The sequence below is a fragment of the Schistocerca americana genome, chromosome X (genome assembly GCF_021461395.2).
Source record: "Schistocerca americana isolate TAMUIC-IGC-003095 chromosome X, iqSchAmer2.1, whole genome shotgun sequence".
Lineage (NCBI taxonomy): Eukaryota > Metazoa > Arthropoda > Insecta > Orthoptera > Acrididae > Schistocerca > Schistocerca americana.
The window spans coordinates 181,585,942-181,609,166 of record NC_060130.1 but is presented as its reverse complement, the minus strand read 5'-3'; the positions used below and the strand labels follow the sequence as shown (position 1 = coordinate 181,609,166).

The 23,225-nt window shown below is 39.4% G+C and overlaps 1 protein-coding gene and 1 pseudogene across 1 annotated transcript in view; both read right to left on the bottom strand.

Moving 5' to 3' along the window:
- Positions 1-23,225, bottom strand: part of LOC124554754 (serine-rich adhesin for platelets-like) — a 482,463-nt gene that overhangs the window by 88,582 nt on the left and 370,656 nt on the right. The window contains exons 10-13 of the mRNA XM_047128406.1: positions 21,560-21,789; positions 16,802-16,924; positions 16,381-16,710; positions 4,195-4,378 (exon numbers count right to left, since the gene is read on the bottom strand). Coding sequence (XP_046984362.1) covers positions 4,195-4,378; positions 16,381-16,710; positions 16,802-16,924; positions 21,560-21,789 — 867 coding nt within the window. The remainder of the gene's footprint in view (positions 1-4,194; positions 4,379-16,380; positions 16,711-16,801; positions 16,925-21,559; positions 21,790-23,225) is intronic.
- On the bottom strand, positions 11,420-11,537 carry LOC124557077 (annotated as a pseudogene).

The following is a 23,225-nucleotide window of genomic DNA, read 5'->3' as shown; positions in this document are numbered from 1 at the left end:
CTGCAACTTGCCAGTTCAAACCTGACCACCAGCAATTATTTGTTATGTAGTATTTATTCCTTGGGGAAAGGTCTTGAAATATCTAATGTCTGTGTTCATATATTTTGGAATATTCAATCTATGTATAAATTCCAGTATTCTGGGATATTCGGTTTTTGAATAAATAGCTGCACTCTCTGTCCAGCATGTCATTTCTGTTTTGACTGTACGTTGGTGTCAATAATAAACATGCTTTCAGTTATAAGTGTTGTATTTCAGATCTGGACTTGATTGTGGTTTCAATGTGATATTGCGTGATGGAGACACCAGTTACATCAAAACATTTACGTAACAATGGCTCCAATTAGGTGAAACAAAATACATCACCTGCACAGATAGAAACCAGAATACAAACAGTAAATCATTTGTAAGATCTGTATATTCAGGAGACAGATGGTTTCCAAAACAACTATAAGTCAGCTTCACATCAGCCATCCTTCATTGTTTTCTGGAGATACTGGTCAAAACCCAGCAAAATGGATGAAAGGATTCAATCAAGTCAACAAATACAACAGGTGGGATGACATGATGTGTTTTGACAAATGTGTAATTTCACTTTGGTGGCACAGCCCTACAGTGGTTCAAAAAACAATTAAGAGAAGCCTTGTAGCTTGGACAAATTCCAGGCTGGCAACAATCTGGAGCAAGTCCACTCACCAATTCACCACACTTGCTAGGTGTTAAATCGGCCGCAGTCCGTTAGTATATGTTGGACCCGCGTGTCGCCACAATCAGTGATTGCAGACCGAGCGCCGCCACATGGCAGGTCTAGTCTAGGGAGACTCCCTAGCACTCGTCCCAGTTGTACAGCCGACTTTGCTAGCAGTGGTTCACTGTCTACGTACACTCTCATTTGCAGAGACGACAGTTTAGCATAGCCTTCAGCTACGCCATTTGCTACGACCTAGCAAGCCACCATATTCAGTTACTATAATTGCTATGTATTCTGAACAGATAATATTGTGATTCATGTACCATCAAGAGCAATGTTCATCATTAATGGATTAAAGTTAAGTATCAAACTAATTACGTCCACTTTCTGAATTCTCATTCCTTGTCATGTTCCAGACCTCACGTCAGTGTAGTGCTTCCCTCCTCACGCTAGCCTGCTTGAGCTAAAATGCGTGCATTTTGGCCTCCACTCGTAACGCGGTGTTGGCTCTTCTGCTAACACAAAAGTCATATACACAGAATGTTTTGGCCCTGTACCAGATCGGGAATCTGAGTTTCCAGAATGAGATTTTCACTCTGCGGCAGAGTGTGCACTGATATGAAACTTCCTGGCAAGTGCTCTTGCCCGCGAAAGGCAAAGGTCCCGAGTTCGAGTCTCAGTCCGGCACACAGTTTTAATCTGCCAGGAAGTTTCATATCAGCGCACGCTCCGCTGCACAGTGAAAATCTCATTCTGGAAACATCCCCCAGGCTGTGGCTAAGCCATGTCTCTGCAATATCCTTTCTTTCAGGAGTGCTAGTTCTGCAGGGTTCGCAGGAGAGCTTCTGTAAAGTTTGGAGGGTAGGAGACGAGATACTGGCAGAAGTAAAGCTGTGAGGATGGGGCGTGAGTCGTGCTTGGGTAGCTCAGATGGTAGAGCACTTGCCCGCGAAAGGCAAAGGTTGTGAGTTCGAGTCTCGGTCCGGCACACAGTTTTAATCTGCCAGGAAGTTTCATATCAGTGCATGCTCCGCTGCAGAGTGAAAATCTCATTCTGGAAGACTTTGTTTGGATTTTTACACCTGTGTGGAAAGTAAGACTATCGGAAAGTTACTAAGGCACTACTTTGGGGTTTATCATATATTTTGTTGCTTGCTAGATGTCACATATGAAATACGTGTTTATAACCCTTCAACAAGAAGACAAGAGTGCATAAGACGTCATCCAGTTATTCGATATGAAGCCCTACTACAGTCCAGAGGTGCAGATCAGTGATGAGAGGTTCAAGGAAACTGAGGCACACTTGAAGATCATGTAGCTTCAATGTTCTTCATAATGAAGAGGATGTCGCACATTGACTAGGATGTGAGTTTCGACCAGCACTGCCATACAGAGGACCACCAACAAGATCGAGATCCAGGGTGTTGTAGTCAACCCAACTGAGAACTTCTGAAATAATAGGTTACTGTTTCTCCAAGAGAATAAGCAATGCCATGGGCTGTGGTGCATGTAGCATGGTGTACTGGTTAGTGTTGCTGGCTGGCATGCTGTGGGTTACCAGTTCAAATCTGATCAGCAGCAATTATTTGTCATGTATTATTTATTATTCCTAGAAAGCTCTTGAAATATCTTATGTTTGTAATGTTTGTGTATTCTGGTATATTCACTGTCTGTATAAATACCAGCATTCCAGAATATTCAATATTTGTATAAATAGCTGCAATCTCCATCCAGGAGGTCAGTTCTGTTCTGGCTGTACATTGGTATCAGTAATAAATATGCTTTCAGTTCTAGGTGTTGTATTTCAGTATGCCTTCAGATTTGCACATGATTGTAGTTTCGATGGCACAATATTTACTTGAAGAGCATGGACTAATCGATCTGTAACCAGAGATAGGCACCTTCTATATTTTTCATCATGCACTTTGTTTTACATCATGCATCCATTTCCATATCATTAATTCAGAACACACTTCAAAAGTTTGACAATGGATATCAGTGACTCATAAGTTCCAAGCATTTATAAACTGTGTGATTGAGCGCAATAGTTACACAGAGACCAGAAGGGTGTTTTTTGATCTTTTGAGATAATTTTTAATAATTGTCCACAAAACTGTAGTTTTTTCTCTTTTTATCAGTGCTACCACCACATTTACCTTCTGGTAGTGTTCTTTGTTAGTTCTAATCCTCTTCTCCTACGTTTCATTTTCACACCCAGGACTTTTTGCAGCTGTTTTCTCTCTTGTTCTCATGTCCTCCAGACATCTCTTTCTGATTATATCTAATGTTTCTTTTGTATATAAGAACTCAGATTTGACAACTGTATCATCCTTCTTCTTCTCCTCCTTCTATGGCTCTACAGTTCATTGTGAAACTTGATCTCTTCAACAATTTTTCACAAGTTATGATGATCCAAAAGTCAAGCATTGCATCACCTGCAGTCCATTTTCTGCAGGTCCTCCATGACTCCATCTATCTATCTGGTTATAGGTTGACTTTGATCCCCAGAATGTCCATTTCACATCCTTTTAGCTACTTCTGTGTCACTCATCAGTGCCACATTCCCCACCAATCTCTAAATCTGGTTGATTGCACAATTCCTCCTTCACCTTCCTCTTTCACTAGCTGAGGCACTGATTCTTCAAAGTACCTTTCTCTCAAAGGCATCCAGCATCCCAATACCTTTTGATGTTAATGACTAAGTATGTAAGCACTGATCTTATAAGTGTTCATTCATATACTACTCTGTACCTCATTGTCATTCTCACAAACGTTAACAATTTTCCAGGTGTTCCTTGTTCATTGAAGATGTGGTAGAGAAGCTCTCTGATTATGGTATTGTATGTTGCTTTGTAGTCAATGAAGAGATGATGTTTGCCAATCCTGAATTCAACTGTTTTTTCCTAAAATTTGCCTTAGGCTGAAAACATGATTTATAGTTGATTTCCCTAGGAGAAATTCACATTGTTATGAGCCAGTCTCTCTTTGAACGATTGGGAGTAGAAGGTCAAACAGTATGTCAGAGAGTACTTTATATCCCTGTGTACAAACCCTCAAGTTTGACACGATGTCCAGATGTTTTAATTCAGTCCCAAATGACAACATGTCTTGGAACTGGATGAATTTTTTTTATATATATATATATATATATATATATATATATATATATATATATATATATATATATATATATGGAAAATTCAGTATGGTTGAGGTTGTTATTCACCACGTAAAGGAGAAATTAAGCAGTGGACAGGCACAGCCAACAGTCTACTTTGAAATGTGCCTGTCCACTGCTCATTGTCTCCTCTATCTGTAGCAGTCTATACAAATTCACATTAACACTTTTAATTACCTGAATACTTACACTGACATATAACAAGATTAAAAATATGTATCTCTTTACAACTATATTTGTGCCTCTTTAATGTTTGTGTACAGAATAGAACACAAAAAAAATTTGAATATAACAGTATATCATATATCACATAAAAATTTCTTACCTAGGTGTTGTAGTTCCAGCAGGAGTAGTTAGCCCTCCTGAACCAAGGCTGCGAGCTGTGTTATAACTCACAATTCGATTGTACAAAGTGCGGCTGACTGCTGGTGCTGTGACAGCACCTTTTCTTTCACCACTCTGGTCTGAATTCTGGAGATTTAATTGTTTCTCCAGCTGCTCAACGCCACCTACAACATATTGACTGTTAATTACAGGGAGGTGAGCAACATTTCTGCTATCAGCAAAAACACTCTCTCTTCAGGAAGAAAATGTCACCTCTGAAAGTGAGTAATGTAATAGTGAAAATACCAATAATGGAAATTCCTGAAGGGAGCTGTACATAAACTAAGGGAAAGGCAACCACTCACCTTCAATAGATCAATGTGTGGAGCATGGAGCACAGAGATACACAACAGGAAACAGCATACACTCTACTTTTAAGTTCTTGCTCTTTTTCTAACAAAAGTACACAGACTCGCGTACACAACCACAGAGACACCCAAATGCACACTACTATGGCCATGGCACTACCAAAAGTACACATTACCACACAGATACCCCATACTCCAGTGGCCATGGCCATGGCCAAGGCCATTTGGGTGTATGTGTGGTTGTTTGTGTACTTTTGCTAAAAAAAAAGACCAAGAGCTCAACTCAAAAGCTAGTTTTTTTGTGTAAATCTTAGTGCATATCTGTGTGAGGTGATCTGCTACCTGAAGAGCCATGTTACATGACCCAATTTAAATCATGTGATTGTTGCATACAGTGTCTAGTGTTGCCCCTGTCACCGAACAGAAAGGATGCCTGAAGCCATACCAGTTGTCCCTTACATAGTAATTTAGTTTAGTTTCTATTTCTCATGCATTTCCATGAGGAGGTGAATTGCACTTGTGTATTTTACTGTGTACACTAGTGTTTATTAACTCATTCTTAAGTTTTCTTGCATAAATCTCAGTGCATATCTATGTGAGGCAACCTGTCATCTGAAGTGCCACATCACATGACTCCATTTAAATCTCATGTTAATACATATAATATAGCTTAAATCAGCGTTCTAGAGTTATTGTATTTATTTCCTGTAGTACTTTTATGTAAGAGGAGTTTCTAGCAAAACATAACTGTTGATACACCCATTTTCAGTACAGAGATTTATTTGTTTTAAGACCTAGTGGACTTCAATTTTAGGTTGCACAACAGATTTAAGTGTTTGTTTACTCCCTTATTTACATTTTGCCTACGTTCCAACCTCAGTAGTGCCACAGTTGGCTAATTTTCTCTTTTGCAGAGGTCTGCTTGTGCTTCCTCAGTTGGTCCTCACTGTACGTTTGTAAGTTTGAGGTATCAGTTTTTTCTTTCCTTTCTTTTCTTTTATGCTTCCACAATACAGTGTGGATAGGGACAGTGGCTGTTGTGGGCACACACAAGGAGAATTGGCAGCTGTCCATAAATACCTGTAGGCAGTGGTGGTTGACCAGAGTTTACAGGCTTCTGGTGGCATTAGGACACTGGTGACAAAAACTTTGGCACCCTTGGTGCCGTTTCAGTCCCCAGGTGACCAGGCTGTCACTGAGTTTTCTGATACAAAACATCTCACCAGTTCATCTTTGCTCAAGAGTGAGTGGAGGACAGTGGTGAGTTCCCATGTCACTGGGTAGAAAACAAAAGGGACTGGACCACAGAGCTGATACCTTACACCTTAGCTATAGGTATGAGATGTGACCCTGTGTTGATAATACTTCTGAACCAGTGTAGGATGCCTCTCCTGTTAGGCCAGCAACCAACTCTCCTGCCTTGTCTGTACAAGTCCAGAGGGTGGGTTTGCTATTCATTGGCAGCTCAAATGTTAGCCAGGGTGATGGAGCCCCTCAGGGAAACAGTAGGCAAGGTTGGAAAGAATGCTAGAGTGCACTCAGTATGTTTGCTGGGGGGGTGGGGGGGTCTCATCTGTTGTGTGGAAGAGGCCCTACTGGCAGCTATCAAGCACACTGAATGGAACTGGCTGCAAATTATGGCACATATTAGCATGAATGACACCTGCCAGTTGGCTTCTGAGGCCATTCTCAATTCCTTTTCGCATATGGCTGATTTGATGAAGATGACTAACACTGCACATGGGGTGCAGGCTTAGCTGCATCATACCCAGGGTCAATCACAGTCCTCTGGTTTGGAGCAGAGTGGAATGTCTAAACCAGAGACTCAGACAACTCTGTGAAGATATCGGATGAAAATTTCTCAATCTCTGTTATCGAGTGCAGAATGCTAGGGTTCACCTTAATAGGTCAGGCATGCACTAGAATTGCCCTCCCCCTTGGTATCAGACATGAATTGCCTGCCAAAACTGAAGTTACAACAGCCGCAGTATTCCCAGAGAATGTCTGTCCTCACATATCAGATACAGAAAAGATTAACAGAATATTAGTAAACTGCAGGAGCAACCAAGGAAAGACCCCAGAACTAGTGTAGTTTTTTGTAAGTTTTAATGATCAGATAGTATTAGGACCAGAAAGTTGATTGAAACTGGAAGAAAACAGCAGTGAAACCCTATGTCCAGATTGGGATATTTATTGTGGGGATAAGTTAGTCAACAATGGAGGCAGAGTATTTATTGCAGTAAAGAATTCAACTGTATCCTGTGAGATTATCATGGATTCTGAATGTGAATTAATCCGGGTGAAGGTAAGCAACAAAGGTTGGTTAAAAATAGTAACCAAGTTCTTTTGTAGACCAACAGGGCCAGGAGCTGTGGTGGTAGAGTGCTTCAGAGAAAACTTGCAGAATTGCAGAATATTGTTAGTAATTTTCCTGATGATGATTATGATGATGATTAGTGTTTTAGGGCGCACAACAGCGAGGTTATCAGCACCCGCATTTTCCTGATGATGTCATTGTAAAAGGGGGTAACTTCAACTTAGCAGGAATAGATTTGGAGAGTCATGCCATCCAAATCTGTGCCAGAGACAGGGATTCATGTGACATTATTCTGAATGTGCTATCTGAAAATTGCTCAGAGAAAATAATTAGGGAACCAACTCATGAAGGAAATGTCTTAGACCTCCTAGCAACAAATAGACCTGAACTTACTGAATCAGTTAACACAGAGAAAGGTATCAGTGACCATAAAGCTGTGATAGCAGCTATGACTATGAGTTTTACAAGGAATGTTAGGAAAGGCATGAAAATATTTTTGCTCAGCTACAGTGATAGAATGCAAATTGTAGAGTATCTGAGTAGTCAACAACAAATATTCAGTGCTGAAGACGAAGATGTGAAAAAAAAAAAACTAAAGCATTGTTCAACGTGCCTTAGACAAGTATGCACCAAGCAAGGTTTAAGGGGTGAGAAAGACCCACTGTGGTTTAATAGCCATGTTAGAAAATTGCTATGTAAACAAAGAGAGCTTCATCACAGATTCAAGAGAAGTCAAAATCTGGATGAGAAACAAAAGCTGAACAAAATGAAGATGAGTGTAAGGAGAGCAGTGAGAGAGGCATTCAGTGACTTTCAAAGTAATATTTTGTCAACTGATCTGAGTAAAAACCCTAAGAGATTTCGGTTTTGCATAAAATCAATAAGTGGTTCAAAATCCTCTATTCATTCACTCAGTCACCATACTGGCACTGAAATGGGAGGTAACAGAGAAGGTCTCTCCTTTCAATCATCATACAAACACTGAAATGGCAGACTTGGGATAGCCAATTGTGGGAATAGAAAAGCAACTGCAATGGCTTAGTAGTGGAAAGGCATCTAACCCAGATAAGATACCTATAAGATACTACAAAGATTACATGACAGAACTTGCTCCTCTTCTAGCAGCACCTTTAGATTGCTAGAGCAACAGAAGGCACCTAGCATCTGGAAAAAATGCAAAAACATGGTTCAAATGGCTCTGAGCACTATGCGACTTAACTTCTGAGGTCATCAGTCACCTAGAACTTAGAACTAATTAAACCTAACTAATCTAAGGACATCACACACATCCATGCCTGAGGCAGGATTCGAACCTGTGACTGTAGCAGTCGCTCGGTTCGAGACTGTAGCGCCTAGAACCGCACGGCCACTCCGGCCGGCAAAAAAAATCAGGTCATTACCATTTTTATGAAGGGTCTTAGGATAGATGTACACAATAACAGGGCTCTATCACTGACATCAATCTGTTGTAGAATTATGGAACACATTTTATGTTCAAGAAGTATGACATTTCTGGAGAACAAAAAACTGCTCTATCAAAACCAGCATGGATTTCACAACCAGAAATCTTGCAAAACTCAGTTCTCTCTGTTCCTCCATGAGATCCACAGCACTGTAGGCAACAATGATCAGGTTGGTGTCATGTTCCTTGACTTCAAGATGGTATTTGACACTATCCCACATTGCTGTTTCATAGAAAAAAATATGATCTTATTGAGCATTGGACAAGATTTGTGATAGGATTCAATACTTCTTTGCAAACAGAATTCAGCACATCACTCCTTAAGGAACAGACTTGACAGATGTAAATGTAATTTATGGAGTACCCCTTGGAAGTGTGATAGGACCGCTACTATTTATAATGTATATAAATGATCTAGTAGCAAGTTCTGGAAGCTTTTTAAGACTCTTCGCAGTTGTATGTAACAAAGTAGCAACACCAGAAGACAGTATCAATTTGCAGAATGACCTACATAGGAGTGATGAATGGTGCAGGCTCTGGCAGTTGACCCTGAATATAAATGAATGCAACACATTGCACATACATAGGAAAAGAAATCCACTGCTGCACAACTGCACTATTGATGACAAATTACTGGAAACAGTATCTGCCATAAAATATCCAGGAGCGGCTACATAGTGTGATCTCAAGTGGAATGACCATATAAAGCAAATGATAGGGAAAGTAAATGCCAGACTGAGATTCATAGGAAGAATCTCAAGGAAATTTAACTCATCCATGAAGGAAATAGCATACGAGTGCTTGTTCACCCAGTTCTTGAGTATCATTCATTAATCTGGGACCCTTAGCAGGTAGGACTGATAGAAGAGACAGAAAAGATCCAATGAACAGCAGTGTATTTCATCATGGGATCATTCAGTCAGTACAGGAGCACTACAGAGGTGCTCAAGAAACTCCAGTGACAAACATTACAAGAGAGGTGTTGTGCATCACGGAGAGGTTTACTACTGAAATTTCAGGGGAGTGCTTTCTGGGAAGAGGTGAACAACATATTACTTCCTCCCACATACATCTTGTGGAATGACCACAATGAGAAAATCTGAGAAATTAGAGCTAAGACAGTGATTTACCAACACTCATGCTTCCCACGCAACATTCATGACTGGAACATGGAAAAGGGGGTACAGTTAGTGGTACCAGAAGTAACCTCCACCACACACCATCAGGTGGCTTGCAGAGTCTGATGTAGATGTTGACATAGTTGTTAATCATGTTCCCTGTTACATATCTCTTTGCTCTATACATTGGTCTGCTATAGGTAAAAGAGAAAATAAACTTCACATACTTGAGGCTATTGTAGTATTCAATTAACCCATAGTTTAGCTATTAGAACTGTCACCAAGTCATCCATACTTCAAAAGCAGGTGCCATAATTGTGATTTTTTATAACAATGATGGTTGTAGAATGCGAACCTCAAGAGGGCTCCAAGAGCAAAGATGATTCTCCAACTGTAACTGAGAGGAGCCACACATGACTTCAAAACCTATACAAGATTTATCAAACTACAACCCACACCTGATTGAACTGTGTACTTATCTCAAGTGTTAAGATGGTGTCTTCAACATGTCTAATGCAGGCACATGCATGCATGTGTGCATGCGCTCTCTCTCTCTCTCTCTCTCTCTCTCTCTCTCTCTCTCTCTCACACACACACACACACACACACACACACACACACACACACACACACACACACACACACATTTACACAAAAGATGATGAAATTCATGGTCAAGTGTGTTTAGATTGAAAAGCGATCATAGTAAACAAAAACAATAAGTGTCTGTTAATGTAAGGCAACAGTTGGAATCAGTACATTGTTTCTCTAATAAGATGGCAACATGAATTGGTTGTCTGAATAAAAATGAAGCCAGTCATTCTTTGTACCTATGTGCGTCAATGTATTCTTTAAAAAACGAATCCTGGGTGTGTCTGAAACACTAAAAGGCATTCCCTAGATTGTACAGTGAGATATCCAAACAGATTATAGGCCCAGTAGCACTGGAAATCTAGGAAAGTAAAAAAAGTGAAATCTTGTGAGTGTAAAAAGACTGTGTGTTTCTTATAAAATGATTTGTGCATTGTGTGTCAAAATAGGGCTTCATCAGTATAAGACATAGCATGAAACAGTGTGCCAAAACTAAAAGACACTGCAAGTTTTCTGTTACAGGACTTGGAAATAAATGTGATGTTCATGGCAATGGGCCTAGGCAGATATTTTACCAGCAGTATCACAAAACCTAAAAATGAAAAAAAATGAATAGGAACAAATAGACATACTTGTAAAATACTATATTTTGAGAACCAAAGAGATCAATATTAAAACACACATATCCACCTGTGAAACTTTTAAGGAAAAGTATGATACACTTGTGAAGATATATGAGAAGAATACAAAGAAACAGAAGACTCAATTATTAGAAGAGTTCTATAACTCTGAATATGACAGAAATCTAGATATGATGCCAAATATTGCTAAAGAAAGTATCATTCAGATTGAACTGCCTGTGTTTGGCAGTGTTTATGCAGCTGCCATAGTGTCCTCTTCACAAGAACTGACTGACACCCAATGACCAGGAATAAGAGCCACGATGGCAGTGTCACACCGAGCCTCAATCTGATCACCAGCAGCGTGAGATACCTCTAACAATTGAGCAAAATTTAATACTTGAGCTAAAAACTGATTCATGCACTGTAGTGCACACTGATGCACCCACTTCTCACAATGAACCAAAGTTTATTATTCTTCCACATACACGTGAACAGCAGTTGAAAATGTAGACACAAACATAGAAGCAATCTAGGTAACAATACAAGCACTCTGTCTTCAGGCCACAAGTGGCTCATCGGGACCATCCGACCGCCGTGTCATCCTCAGTTGAGGATGCGGATAGGAGGGGCGTGTGGTCAGCACACCGCTCTCCCGCTCGTTATGATGGTTGTCTTTGACCAGAGCCACTACTTTTCGGTCGAGTAGCTGCTCAATTGGCATCACGAGGCTGAGTGCACCCAGAAAAATGGCAACAGCACATGGCGGCCTGGATGGTGACCCATCCGAGTGCCAGCCACGCCCGACAGTGCTTAACTTCGGTGATCTCACGGGAACCGGTGTATTCACTGTGGCAAGGCCATTGCCCTAACAATCTACATCTACATCTACATTTATACTCCGCAAGCCACCCAACGGTGTGTGGCGGAGGGCACTTTACGTGCCACTGTCATTACCTCCCTTTCCTGTTCCAGTCGCGTATGGTTCGCGGGAAGAACGACTGTCTGAAAGCCTCCGTGCGCACTCTAATCTCTCCAATTTTACATTCGTGATCTCCTCGGGACGTATAAGTAGGGGGAAGCAATATATTCGATACCTCATCCAGAAACGCACCCTCTCGAAACCTGGCGAGCAAGCTACACCCCGATGCAGAGCGCCTCTCTTGCAGTCTGCCACTTGAGTTTGTTAAACATCTCCGTAACGCTATCATGGTTACCAAATAACCCTGTGACGAAACGCGCCGCTCTTCTTTGGATCTTCTCTACCTCCTCCGTCAACCCGATCTGGTACGGATCCCACACTGATGAGCAATACTCAAGTATAGGTCGAACGAGTGTTTTGTAAGCCACCTCCTTTGTTGATGGACTACATTTTCTAAGGACTCTCCCAATGAATCTCAACCTAGTACCCACCTTACCAACAATTAATTTTATATGATCGTTCCACTTCAAATCGTTCCGCACGCATACTCCCAGATATTTTACAGAAGTAACTGCTACCAGTGTTTGTTCCGCTATCATATAATTATACAATAAAGGATCCTTCTTTCTGTGTGAGCAGTTGCTCAAAATAAGTATCAACACAGTATGAGTGAGAGTGCCTGCTGCACTGTGCTTATAAAGAGGAGGACTCTGGTAGACAGTGTGGTGGATGTCGCGCTGTGTGCACACAAGTCATGCCTCTCGTCCCCCCCCCCCCCCCCTTCTTCACAGGTGGTCTCTGGTGGCCATCCCACACAGATGCCATTGGCAGAATATTCAAAGCATAGGGTTATAGGATGTAAAAACTTCAATATCACCACAAAGAGAAGTTTAAGAATTCAGTGTAGCTAGTTAATTAGTTAGTTAGTTTCATGTTCTATGGATAATTTGTGTGATACATTGCAAAGATTTGTTGTAGCAAAATAAGACTTTCCATATCATGAAGTGATAGTCAGTTTATTGTATTTAGCACATAAAATGTGATTGGATTTGGCATATGCAGTGAATTATGAAAGCAGATCAATAAGTGATCCAAATCACTCAGACACCCAAAATATGAAGAGAACTCTAAGATTCCTGAATTCAGTGACAGGGAGTGATATATTCTACTACTCATCAGAAAAAAAAGAGCAATGGTAGTGGCTTACTGTGATTTAGATTTCACAGGCAACAGAAAGATAGAAAAAGTACTATGGGATACATATTTCTGTACAGCAATGCTCCAGTCACTTGGCGTTGCAAGACACAATGTGTAGTTGCACTGCCTAATACTGAAGCAGAATACATATCTTCAGCTCAGAACAGTTGAGAGATGAAGTTTGTGAAGACTTTCATAGAAGAACTGCTGAATAAAAACATGAAAATAACACTGTGTGAATAATCAAAATGCAATAGCAATTATGAATTCAGTTCAAATGTCAAGAAGAAGCAAGCACATTGTTGTGAAGTATCATTTCATCAGTGGTAAATAAATCATGACTGATTCAACATTCAGTACTGTCAAACTCGAGAACAACTCGCTGACATTCTAACCAAATCTCCTGAAAGCAGTGATTTTAAAAGACTGAATGAAAAAGTTGATGTTTAATTGAAATTAAAATCTTTTGTTTGTTTAATTTTAGCTTGCTGCAGAGTGCTGATCCCATCAGATGTGGTCACAGTCATGCTACAATTGCCTAAAGATGGTGAACATGAGTGTGTGAGTTGTGCTTGAGTAAATGTGTGTGTTTTCTATTTCAGAAGAAGGACTTTGTCCAAAAGCTTAATATTTCAGCAATCTTTTTCATTGTGCCTGTTTGGAACTCAATGCTTCCACTATGTGGTAAGTAAGAATCTATCCTTTCCATGTTATTGTTTTCCCCCCAAATATTTCCCATTGTTTGTCTTCATACATTTAAATATTCTTCAGTGGAGTAAAAGTAGTGATGCTGTAAATATGACTTTAAATATCTTTGCAAGATTTTCACCTCAATATTTGCTTTTATGTTTTCAAGAAATTTGTTATAAAATTTAACTCCCATTTGGAAAGTACTTTTTGGCACAAGGAAGTGTTGTTTTTCGATCAAATGTAAGTTTTTGTTTTTTCTGATATGATGATCACAAATATCACAGGTTTTTTGCAATCTGCTATAGGGTTGCATCCAGTGGCCCTTTCTTGAAATTTGAATATACTGGTAGTTGCTTTTGAGTTACCCCAATATGTGCCCTCAAATCTAATTTGAGAATGAAAGTAGGAATGGTATGCACTCCTTACTGTATTCTCACTACAACAGGTTTTTAGTGTGCAAAGAAGGTAACTAGTGTTGTATAATTTTGCATTCAGATGTTCTATATGAATACTTCATTTCGAAATGCTTTGCAACCATAATCCCAAGAATTTGGTTTCTCTACTGTTACCGTCTGGCCCATGAGTTGTCCACATGATATTCATTGGACTGTTGCTTGTAAACACATGCAATGTCAGTGCTCTTGGAAGACAGCTGTGGTGGTGATGTTGCTCTGTTGTTGTTCCTGCATAGTGATTTGCTAAGATGGAAAAAAATCAAGAGTCAAGCAGTGATTAAGTACTTTGTAAAGATAGGTATGAAAGGAAACAATATTCATGCCAATTTCCATAATACACTGGGACACTCTGCTCCTTCATATTCAACTACTGCCAAGTGGACAAATGAATTTAAAATTGGTCAGGAGAGCTTAGATGATGATCTGCACAGTGGTTGGCCAAGATGTGTCACTACTCCAGAAATCATTGCAAGATTGCACAAAATGGTCATGGAGGATAGCCAATTGAAAGTGCGTGAAATTACTCATGCTTGCCAGATGGCATCTGAAAGGGTATATCACATTTTAACTGATACAGCTCCATCGGACTTCCATCTCTTCTGAAAACTGAAAATTTTTCTTGGTGGATGAAGATTCACTTCAGACGAAAAACTGATAACCAGATATGACAACTATTTTGCAGGCCTGGAGGAAACTCATTTTTGAAGATGGGATCAAGGCACTGGAACATCATTGGACCATGTACTGTAATCTACAAGGAGACTACATTGAAAAATAAAGAAAAGTTTCAGTGATTTTAGTACTTTTTCTATTCTGCTCCAAGAACTTTTCAAACCACCCTCATAATTTATAAGAATTCAGAAAATTTACTATTTCTGTCATGACCTTCATCATGTGTTCCACGCCTGCAAATTTAGCACAAAGCGCTTCTCGATGGTTCAAATGGCTCTGAGCACTATGGGACTTAACTTCTGTGGTCATCAGTCCCCTAGAACTTAGAACTACTTAAATCTAACTAACCTAAGGACATCACACACATCCATGCCCGAGGCAGAATTCGAACCTGCGACCGTAGCTGTCGCGCGGTTCCGGACTGCGCGCCTAGAACCGCGAGACCACTGCGGCCGGCGCTTCTCGATGTACATATCACTTGCCTACTGTAGTAGTTTTCTCTTTCATTATAACTAATTCTTTCATTTCTTTCTGCATGGTGTTATAACACTGTTCCATACAAAATTTGTGGTGGCCATCGATTATACAACTACATTATAGATGCTGAGTATTCTCATCCTTGTCGTCTGTGACTCCTGTTAATTTTTAAATGCTTGTGATGACAGACTGCTAGACTGCCTCTTCCTGTGCAATCAGCTACTGGACCTGTGCATTTCATTTATACCATGAACAAATAAAAAAGGATAAACAGAAGTGCTACTGCACTTCTGCCAAACTGAAGGAAGTTTTGCCAACTTAAAAATACCACACCAAATGTTGGAAGAAATAGTGTCGCATTGCATTGCTAAATGAAATGTTGTACTGTACTGAGCTATTTCAGGAAGGCCCGAGCAAAGCTAAAATGTACCGAGACAGGCTCAGCCTCAGACTACACGCATGTAGCACATTGTGCACGCATGCAGTTTTGCACACCATTGCTGACCCTATTTTAAAATAGACAATTTACTCTGAAACACACAAGTTATGATTAATCAGAGAAAGATAATGAGTAAATGACAAGAAAATATGACAGTCAAGAACTTTGAAGTGAATTTATCTCCTGCTCACACACAAAGGAGAAATAAGTTGAACATTATAGGGTCAGTTTATTTCACTCCAGGCAGATAAAACTGTGGAGTACACTGAAGCATGTCTTTCACTTGGGACAGCTAACAATGCAAATGACCATATACTTAAGGAAATTACCATTCTGTATTACAGATTTATGAAAAGCGTGTTTTTTTGTCTTATTTACTTAATAAATCCAATAGTTTCCCATTGATAACAACCCTTAGAAATACACTGTATCTCATAAAATACACTCTGTTATTAATGGTAGAATATCTACTTTCTGAGATTTTTTTGTGATATCTGTCTTAGTGTTATGAGTATTGTTTTTGTCTGAATGCAAGGACATTATTTTAATGGTAATTCAGGATTATTCAGCTTCTGCAGAAAATCAAGAAAGTGAGCAAATGAGTTTACTTTTGGCCGGTCCTGGAAATACGGTTTCAGTTTTACTGATAATTCTCCAAGATCCAGCATTAGACTATTATTTAGTACTGCTTATGAGAAAGAAAATGTACTCTGTGATGATCTGTTCTTTTGGGAATGGTTTGTGTGTCAGTCAGAACTTTTGATTGTAATAAGAATTACTGTATCATTTGTTGTCACAGAAATGGAAGGAATAGAATATTTTTCCATTCTGACTAACTAAGTTTCTTGATAAGACTGACCAAGTTTCTTAATAAGATTAATCAGCTCCTTCAGTGCCTGAGGGTCTTCTTCTGAATCACTGTCATAATCTCGGTATTCGTCATCTTCTTCCAGTTCTTCTTCTTCATCATCATCATCATCCAGCACAGGTGGGGGTTCTGTAGTTGTAGTAGTAGTTAATTTTGTTGTCAGTTTAGTACTCGGTGAAGTGCTGAAACGTGTAGTGCTGCTGGTAGCAGCTTTTATTGGTGGTAAAGTGGATGAGCTCCCACCTTGGCTTTTACTCTTCTTGTTGCAAACTACATTCCTCGCATAATCACAAGAATCAGCAGCTTTGTTAAAAAACAATCCTGAAAAAAGATAGTGTACATTAATATATGCTATACACAAAAATCTACAGAAAGGTATGTACTCATGTATAGCATACATTGTTATAAATACCTGATGGGCAGGTGAACTGATGAGCGACAATACCGAGGTTTGAGGGACCACTGTCAAGGCACCAAAAGTACTTCTTACAGTCTCGGGGATGTGGGAAAAAGCCCTCATCTTTACACTTGAAATCTGAAACATATGTTTACAATAAGAAACAAAGGCAATCTTTCTCTCTCAATATGTGGTATCTTTCAATAACCTATGAACTTCAGTTCTTAGGCATTCATGCCCGTATATTTTGCAATGCAAATTACAAATTTTATGTGAAGATAATAGGAAATGTTTATCATAATTCATATTCTAGTTAAAAATCTCAGAGGAACCAGGTCACTCGCCCATCCTATCTTCTCTACTAATTGCTCTTGTCTAATTATTTCTGATCTTCTCATCCTCCATAATACCTACGTTTTAATCTTTCAGTCTGTATCTGCACTATTTTAAAAGTTCCATACCGACTAACACTTTTACAATATTTCAGGAAATTTCAAAGCAGAGAGCAAGATTTATTTCAGTCCTTAAGTTTCTCATATTTCTCACCAGTACTTTTCCTCCATTAGTTTACAAAACTAAAATATTATATTCAAAAATATTACATTCTGTAGTAACTTCATATTCCAGATTGATGTTCACTCAGTCTGGAATTATGAAAACGGGAAACCTGTACACACATCAACATGTAGAAATAGTTGAACAAAAGGTTACCTCAGATGTTTCCACAAAACAGAGAAGTATACTTACAGACACCATCTTTTCCAAACAATGTTAAATGCTAAACTGAGATCAAAAGAAATTCAAAACTTGGAAGTAGGAAGTTAAGACTGTTATATCTGCAGACATTAATTAAAGTTTTGCATTACTCACTTACCTCGAAATTCATGGCACAGAAAATGAAAATTGGTTCTATTGCATGTGTGTATACTCATTTGCAATAATCCAGATCACCAGATTAAAAAAAATTAAAGAAAAGAAAAAAAAAAACTTTTTCGTAACAACAAACTCGTCTATTTCTCATGGGGGATTTTAGCAGCAATCCTTAACAACATCAATATGTGGTGGAACATCCCCTTGCTTGAATGCTGGCTCAAATCCATCATGGCATACCATCAATGAGATCATCATGCCAGCCCTGGTCCAAATTTATCCACACTTCAATGGCAATCCTGTGTAAGTGATGCAGAGTATGCGATCATGCTGGTGTCCAAACACAGCTCATTTCCATTGATTACAGATGCGTTCCATTGGGCTTGTGTCTGGGGAACACACAGGCCACTCCATTCTGGTGATCCTAGCAAGCTGAAGGATGTGTTCACAAGAATAGTATGATGAGCATGTAAGTTATGATCTGTGAAGATGATACAGCCACCAAACATTGGCGATGTGGTCCCACTATTGATTGCACAATTGTGTACCTGTACTGCAGAGCAGTGAGTTTGTCCTCAACAATCACAAGAGGTGTACAGTGTCCCCATGTAATGACATCCCAGAACGTCACTCCACCACCATGTTGTTCCATATTTGGGACACTGCTGGAGGTGTTCAATATTACCAGGTTGTCTCCAAACACATTTTCTGTGATTTCCAGGGTACAAACAGATCGTAGTTTTGTTCATAAACAATACCCAATGCCAACCCTAAGGTGTCCATTCTGCATGATTTCTTGCTAATCTGTAACAGTCTGTGGTGTTGTGGTATATGACACAGTGCTCATCATGTTCATCAGGAATGGACATTCACATCATGTAATAGTCTCCTACCAGTTTGATGCAGTACATGACATCCTGCAGGCTCTTTTTACACTGAATTTTGTTCTGTAGCACACAGCCCAAGGTTCCTTTGACCCAGAAGTCATAGATATCTACCATCCTGTGCACCTGTCAAATGTTGACATCCTGTGTGATGTAATCCCTCACCACTAACTGTCAATTGGAACCGACGTCATGTCTGCACCAGATCATTTTGACTCTGGTGTACACATCAAGCAGCATCCTTTTTTGACAAGCTTTCCACCTGTAGCATGATGATACAGACCTGATCATTGGTTGCAATTGTCCTTCATGGCATGATGGATGTTCACTGTACTGCTCCACATACATCTCTAATGCATTCCTATGGGTGCTTTACTTCCAACTGAAATGCTGCAGTTTATTCAAGTGTGGCATTCTATCCATGGGTAGTGCTCATGGTAACTGTATATGTGTGTTTACAATCTAAGGGGAGATCTTCCAATTGGTACAGGAACAATCACATTAGCAACACACTTGCATGACTTATCGGGGTGATGTAAAACAGAAATTAAAACACAAGGGCACCAAGATAAGGCTTACACAGTTATGATTCAGATAAATTAATCACAAAAAAATAATGTCACTGAAAAAGAATTCATCAACATTTTTATTTTTGACAATTAGTTTTTGTCAAACGTGCACATCTGTATGTCAGATTGGATCCTACTTTTTAAATTAAATACTGTGGCAATACAGATGGGCTTTGTCAGTGAGTCAGTGACATAATCTGCAAAGTGACCTCTTTCTGAAACTGGACGAATTACATTATTTTTAAAAATCTAAAATAAAATAACAAATTATTGATGAACAGAGAAGAGTAAGTTCTATGCGAAACTGTGTTGAAATTAACACCAGATGACAACTTTTTGAAGTAATCAATGATGGTTAAAGTAGAAAAACACTGAAAACAGAAAATATAGCCTTTCACCTATATGGCCCACTGTAACTAAGTTAACTGAAAAATACTGGCTACATATGTGTTTCCAGAATGAATCTTTCACTCTGCATTGGTGTGTGCACTGTTTTGAAACTTCCTGGCAGATTTCAACTGTGTGCCGGACTGGGCCTTGAACCCAGAATCTCACTTTTCATGGGCAGTGTTCTTAACAACTGAGATGTCTTGGTACAACACTCAAACAGCCATCACAACTTGACTTCTACTTTCTGCTGCAGCGGAAAATTTTCATTCTGGAAACAATCCCCTAGGCTATGATTAAGCCATTTCTCTGCAATATTCTTTCTTTCAGGAGTGCTAGTCCCTCAAAATATGCAGGAAAACTTCTGTGAAGTTTGGAAGGCAAGACAGAAGTACTGGTAGAAGTAAAACTGTGAGGGCAGGTCTCAAGTTGTGCCCAGATAGCTCCATCAATAAGAGTATCACTTGTGACAGGTCAGGTTCTGGAATCCAACACCAGTCTGACATACAGTTTTAATGGAGGAGGAAATTAGTGTTTAATGTCCTGTCGTCAATGATGTCATTAGAGACAGAGCGCAAGCTCAGATTAGGGAAGGATGTGAAGGAAATCAGCCGTACCCTTTCAAAGGAATCATCCTGTCATTTGCCTGAAGTGATTTAGGAAAATTACTGGAAACCTAAATATGGATGGCCGGATGTGGGTTTGAACCATCATCCTCCTGAATGCAAGCCCAGTGTGCTAACTACTGTGCCACCAGGCTCAGTACAGTTTTAATCTGCCAGAAAATTTCAACACATTTGTCTGTCTTATCTACTACACAATAGCTTTCAGCACAGCAGAGATTTGGGAAAAATATTAGAGAGATGAGGAATAATATTAAGAGCATTATAATGAATAACTTGTAATTTTGCTACCGACATAAACCAACGAGTCATCCGAGTGTGCGCTCTGTTGAGAACATGCCTATAAAAAAACACACACACACACACACACACACACACACACACACACACAAGCACACACACACACACACACACACACACACACACACACATGACAAGACAGCACTGTAAAGTGGCAAGTTGAACTGAGATTATCTTTTACAATATGCGACAATAATCGTTCAATAGTATTGTCTGGAAGTTTTCAATTTACCATAAGAACACAATGGCCTAAAATTTGAGGAAAAATTGTTTTTAACAATAAAATTATTGCATTTACATATTTATGTATTTGAATAATGCACAAAAAAGTCACAGGTTATCAATAACAAACTTAACAAATTTATAAGCTTCTTATGAATAATGGAACAGAGAAGGGAAAGTTTCTGAAATTATTTAAAAACCATTACTGCTGTAGGGATGTGGAAACCTGTTTAATCAAAACACACAGGGCCAATGGAAATGAAGAGCTTGAAATATTTAGTGGGTTATTCACTGTTTAAGTGTACATGGTGAAGATATGAAAGGAACTAGATGTCTAGAGTATCAGAGGTATAAGAAAAAGCACAGAAATAACTGAATGTATAATTTCAGTCAACAACAACCTGAAGAGCATAGCAATCTGAACCAAGAAAATCGTTGTGCTGATGCTCCAGAACATACCTATAAGCCAAAACCACTGCAGAAATGATAATGATGTTCATGAAATGACAAAATTTTTTTCAAACTATGACTTTGCCCCTTTCATTCTGTATCCAACTATATTTTTTCTGGTATCCAATATATTATTATTTCCTTACCTCACATTTACATTTATTTTCTTATAAATGTGGGAAATGGCAAGATACTTTGTGTTTCACATTCTATGCAAAACTCCCCCCCCCCCCCCCCCCTGCCCCAAACTGACTGAATATATTGATCCACTGTTTGAAGAAAATCGCTGACAGTAAGACCATGAATAACAAACTGTGGTCTTCAAACCAGCTGTTGATTCAGTTACTGATTTTCAGTATTTTCTCCACCAGCCAGCCAGACAGACACCACAATGCCTTCTCTCAAAAATGTACAAAAAGGCATAAAGTTATCAAATTGGGCAACTTGTAATTAATAAATATAGCTTACCACTTCCAGGATCTGGTGTTGTGGGTGGTTCTGGTGTCGTGTATGAGGGAGTAATGAGTGGAGTTGCAGTAGTAGTGGTCGTGGTGGTTGTGGTGGTCGCAACTGTACTGGTGCTCGCAGTCGTCCTCGTTCGCCCACGTGCATTACCCTTCGAGCGATTGCGATTACGTTTACGGGAAGATTGTCTGTTGTTCTGAACAGGAGTGGTCTCAATTTCATTATTTGAGCGCCTGGAAACCATTTGTGAATTTATTAAACTGCATTTGATTAGGCATAAAAGTAAGTAAAACATTAGTTCCAAATATGATACTGCAGCAGTAAAATACATTGCTCAATGAGTATCTCATTCTTTTGTTTATGGAGCTCTAAATATAGATTGTATCTTGAAAATAGCATTCACCTTTTCTTCCCTGATATTTCTTGTATTCACATGAGAAAAGCTAAAAAATACCAATCAGCATAGGAAAGGCACAGCTATTACTATGAACATACCCTCTGTGCAAATGTCAAATATTATACTAACTACCATCAACATACTGTACATACACTGCTGGGCATTAAATTGCAACACCATGAAAATGGCACAAACAAAATGTCATACTGGCATTAAGCGTACTATATGCTAGGGTATGAAAATGATTATCACTTCACCACATCCACTAAAGTAATCAGAAGTAACTGTACATATTATGGATTGAGCAGTGGGTTTCTCTTTTAGAAATTTCATTCAATTGTATGAGAAAACACCATCTCTGCAGTTTATCGTTCCACAATAATTCTGTTGGCATTGGTTGGGATCCTAAGACTGTAATGTGGATATTGACCCAATGAGTTCAGGAGACCTAGACTTAACATTGTGCAGCCTCATGTGATTAGCACCCGAGAGGATGGATCTACTATTTACTCAGACATACAGGATTGTACAGCAATGTCATGTACCTTAAGTCAGGAAATCAACATGCTTGCAGTGACACAGGTATCCAAGTGGACAGTGTGATAAAGTCGTGAGCACCACAGACTGTTATCATGGCAACTCAGAGAGTGAGATGAGCCCACAGTGCTGTGCCCAATGACAATGCTATACACAGGGGTGACCTCACATCATCTTTTCAGTCAGATAAGTCCCAGTTATGTGCACTGTATCACAACAGATTTATCCATGTGTAGAGACTTGGAGGAGAAGAAACATTGCCAGATTCCTGTTGTCATTGTCATACAGTCCCAGCACCTTGTGTGGTGGGGTGGGGTGTCAGCAGGCACATAATGTGATCATCTCTGGTTCACATAATTGGTAATTTGGACAGCAGCTGTTACATATCTGATAAGTAAGGCCAGTGGTCATGCCCTATCTTTGACAAAATAATGCAGACCACTTTTGTCAGTTCTGTCCTGGAATACCTCAGTACCCTGTCTGCATGCTTTTAGGGAATATCGTCTAGTGTAAATATCTGGTTACCCACTATGATCGATGAACGTGTAGAGTTTAAGCAGCATCGAGAGATGTACCCATATCTTTAATCCAAGAGGAGTTGGATTTGATGCCCAGCTGGATCAGAACTGTTGTTGCTGCCAGAGGCAGCAGCTCAGTGTACTAAATTTTGCACCCTCTATACCCCCAAGTACCTAGAAATTTAAACATGCATTCTTTGTAATGTGCTGTATACAT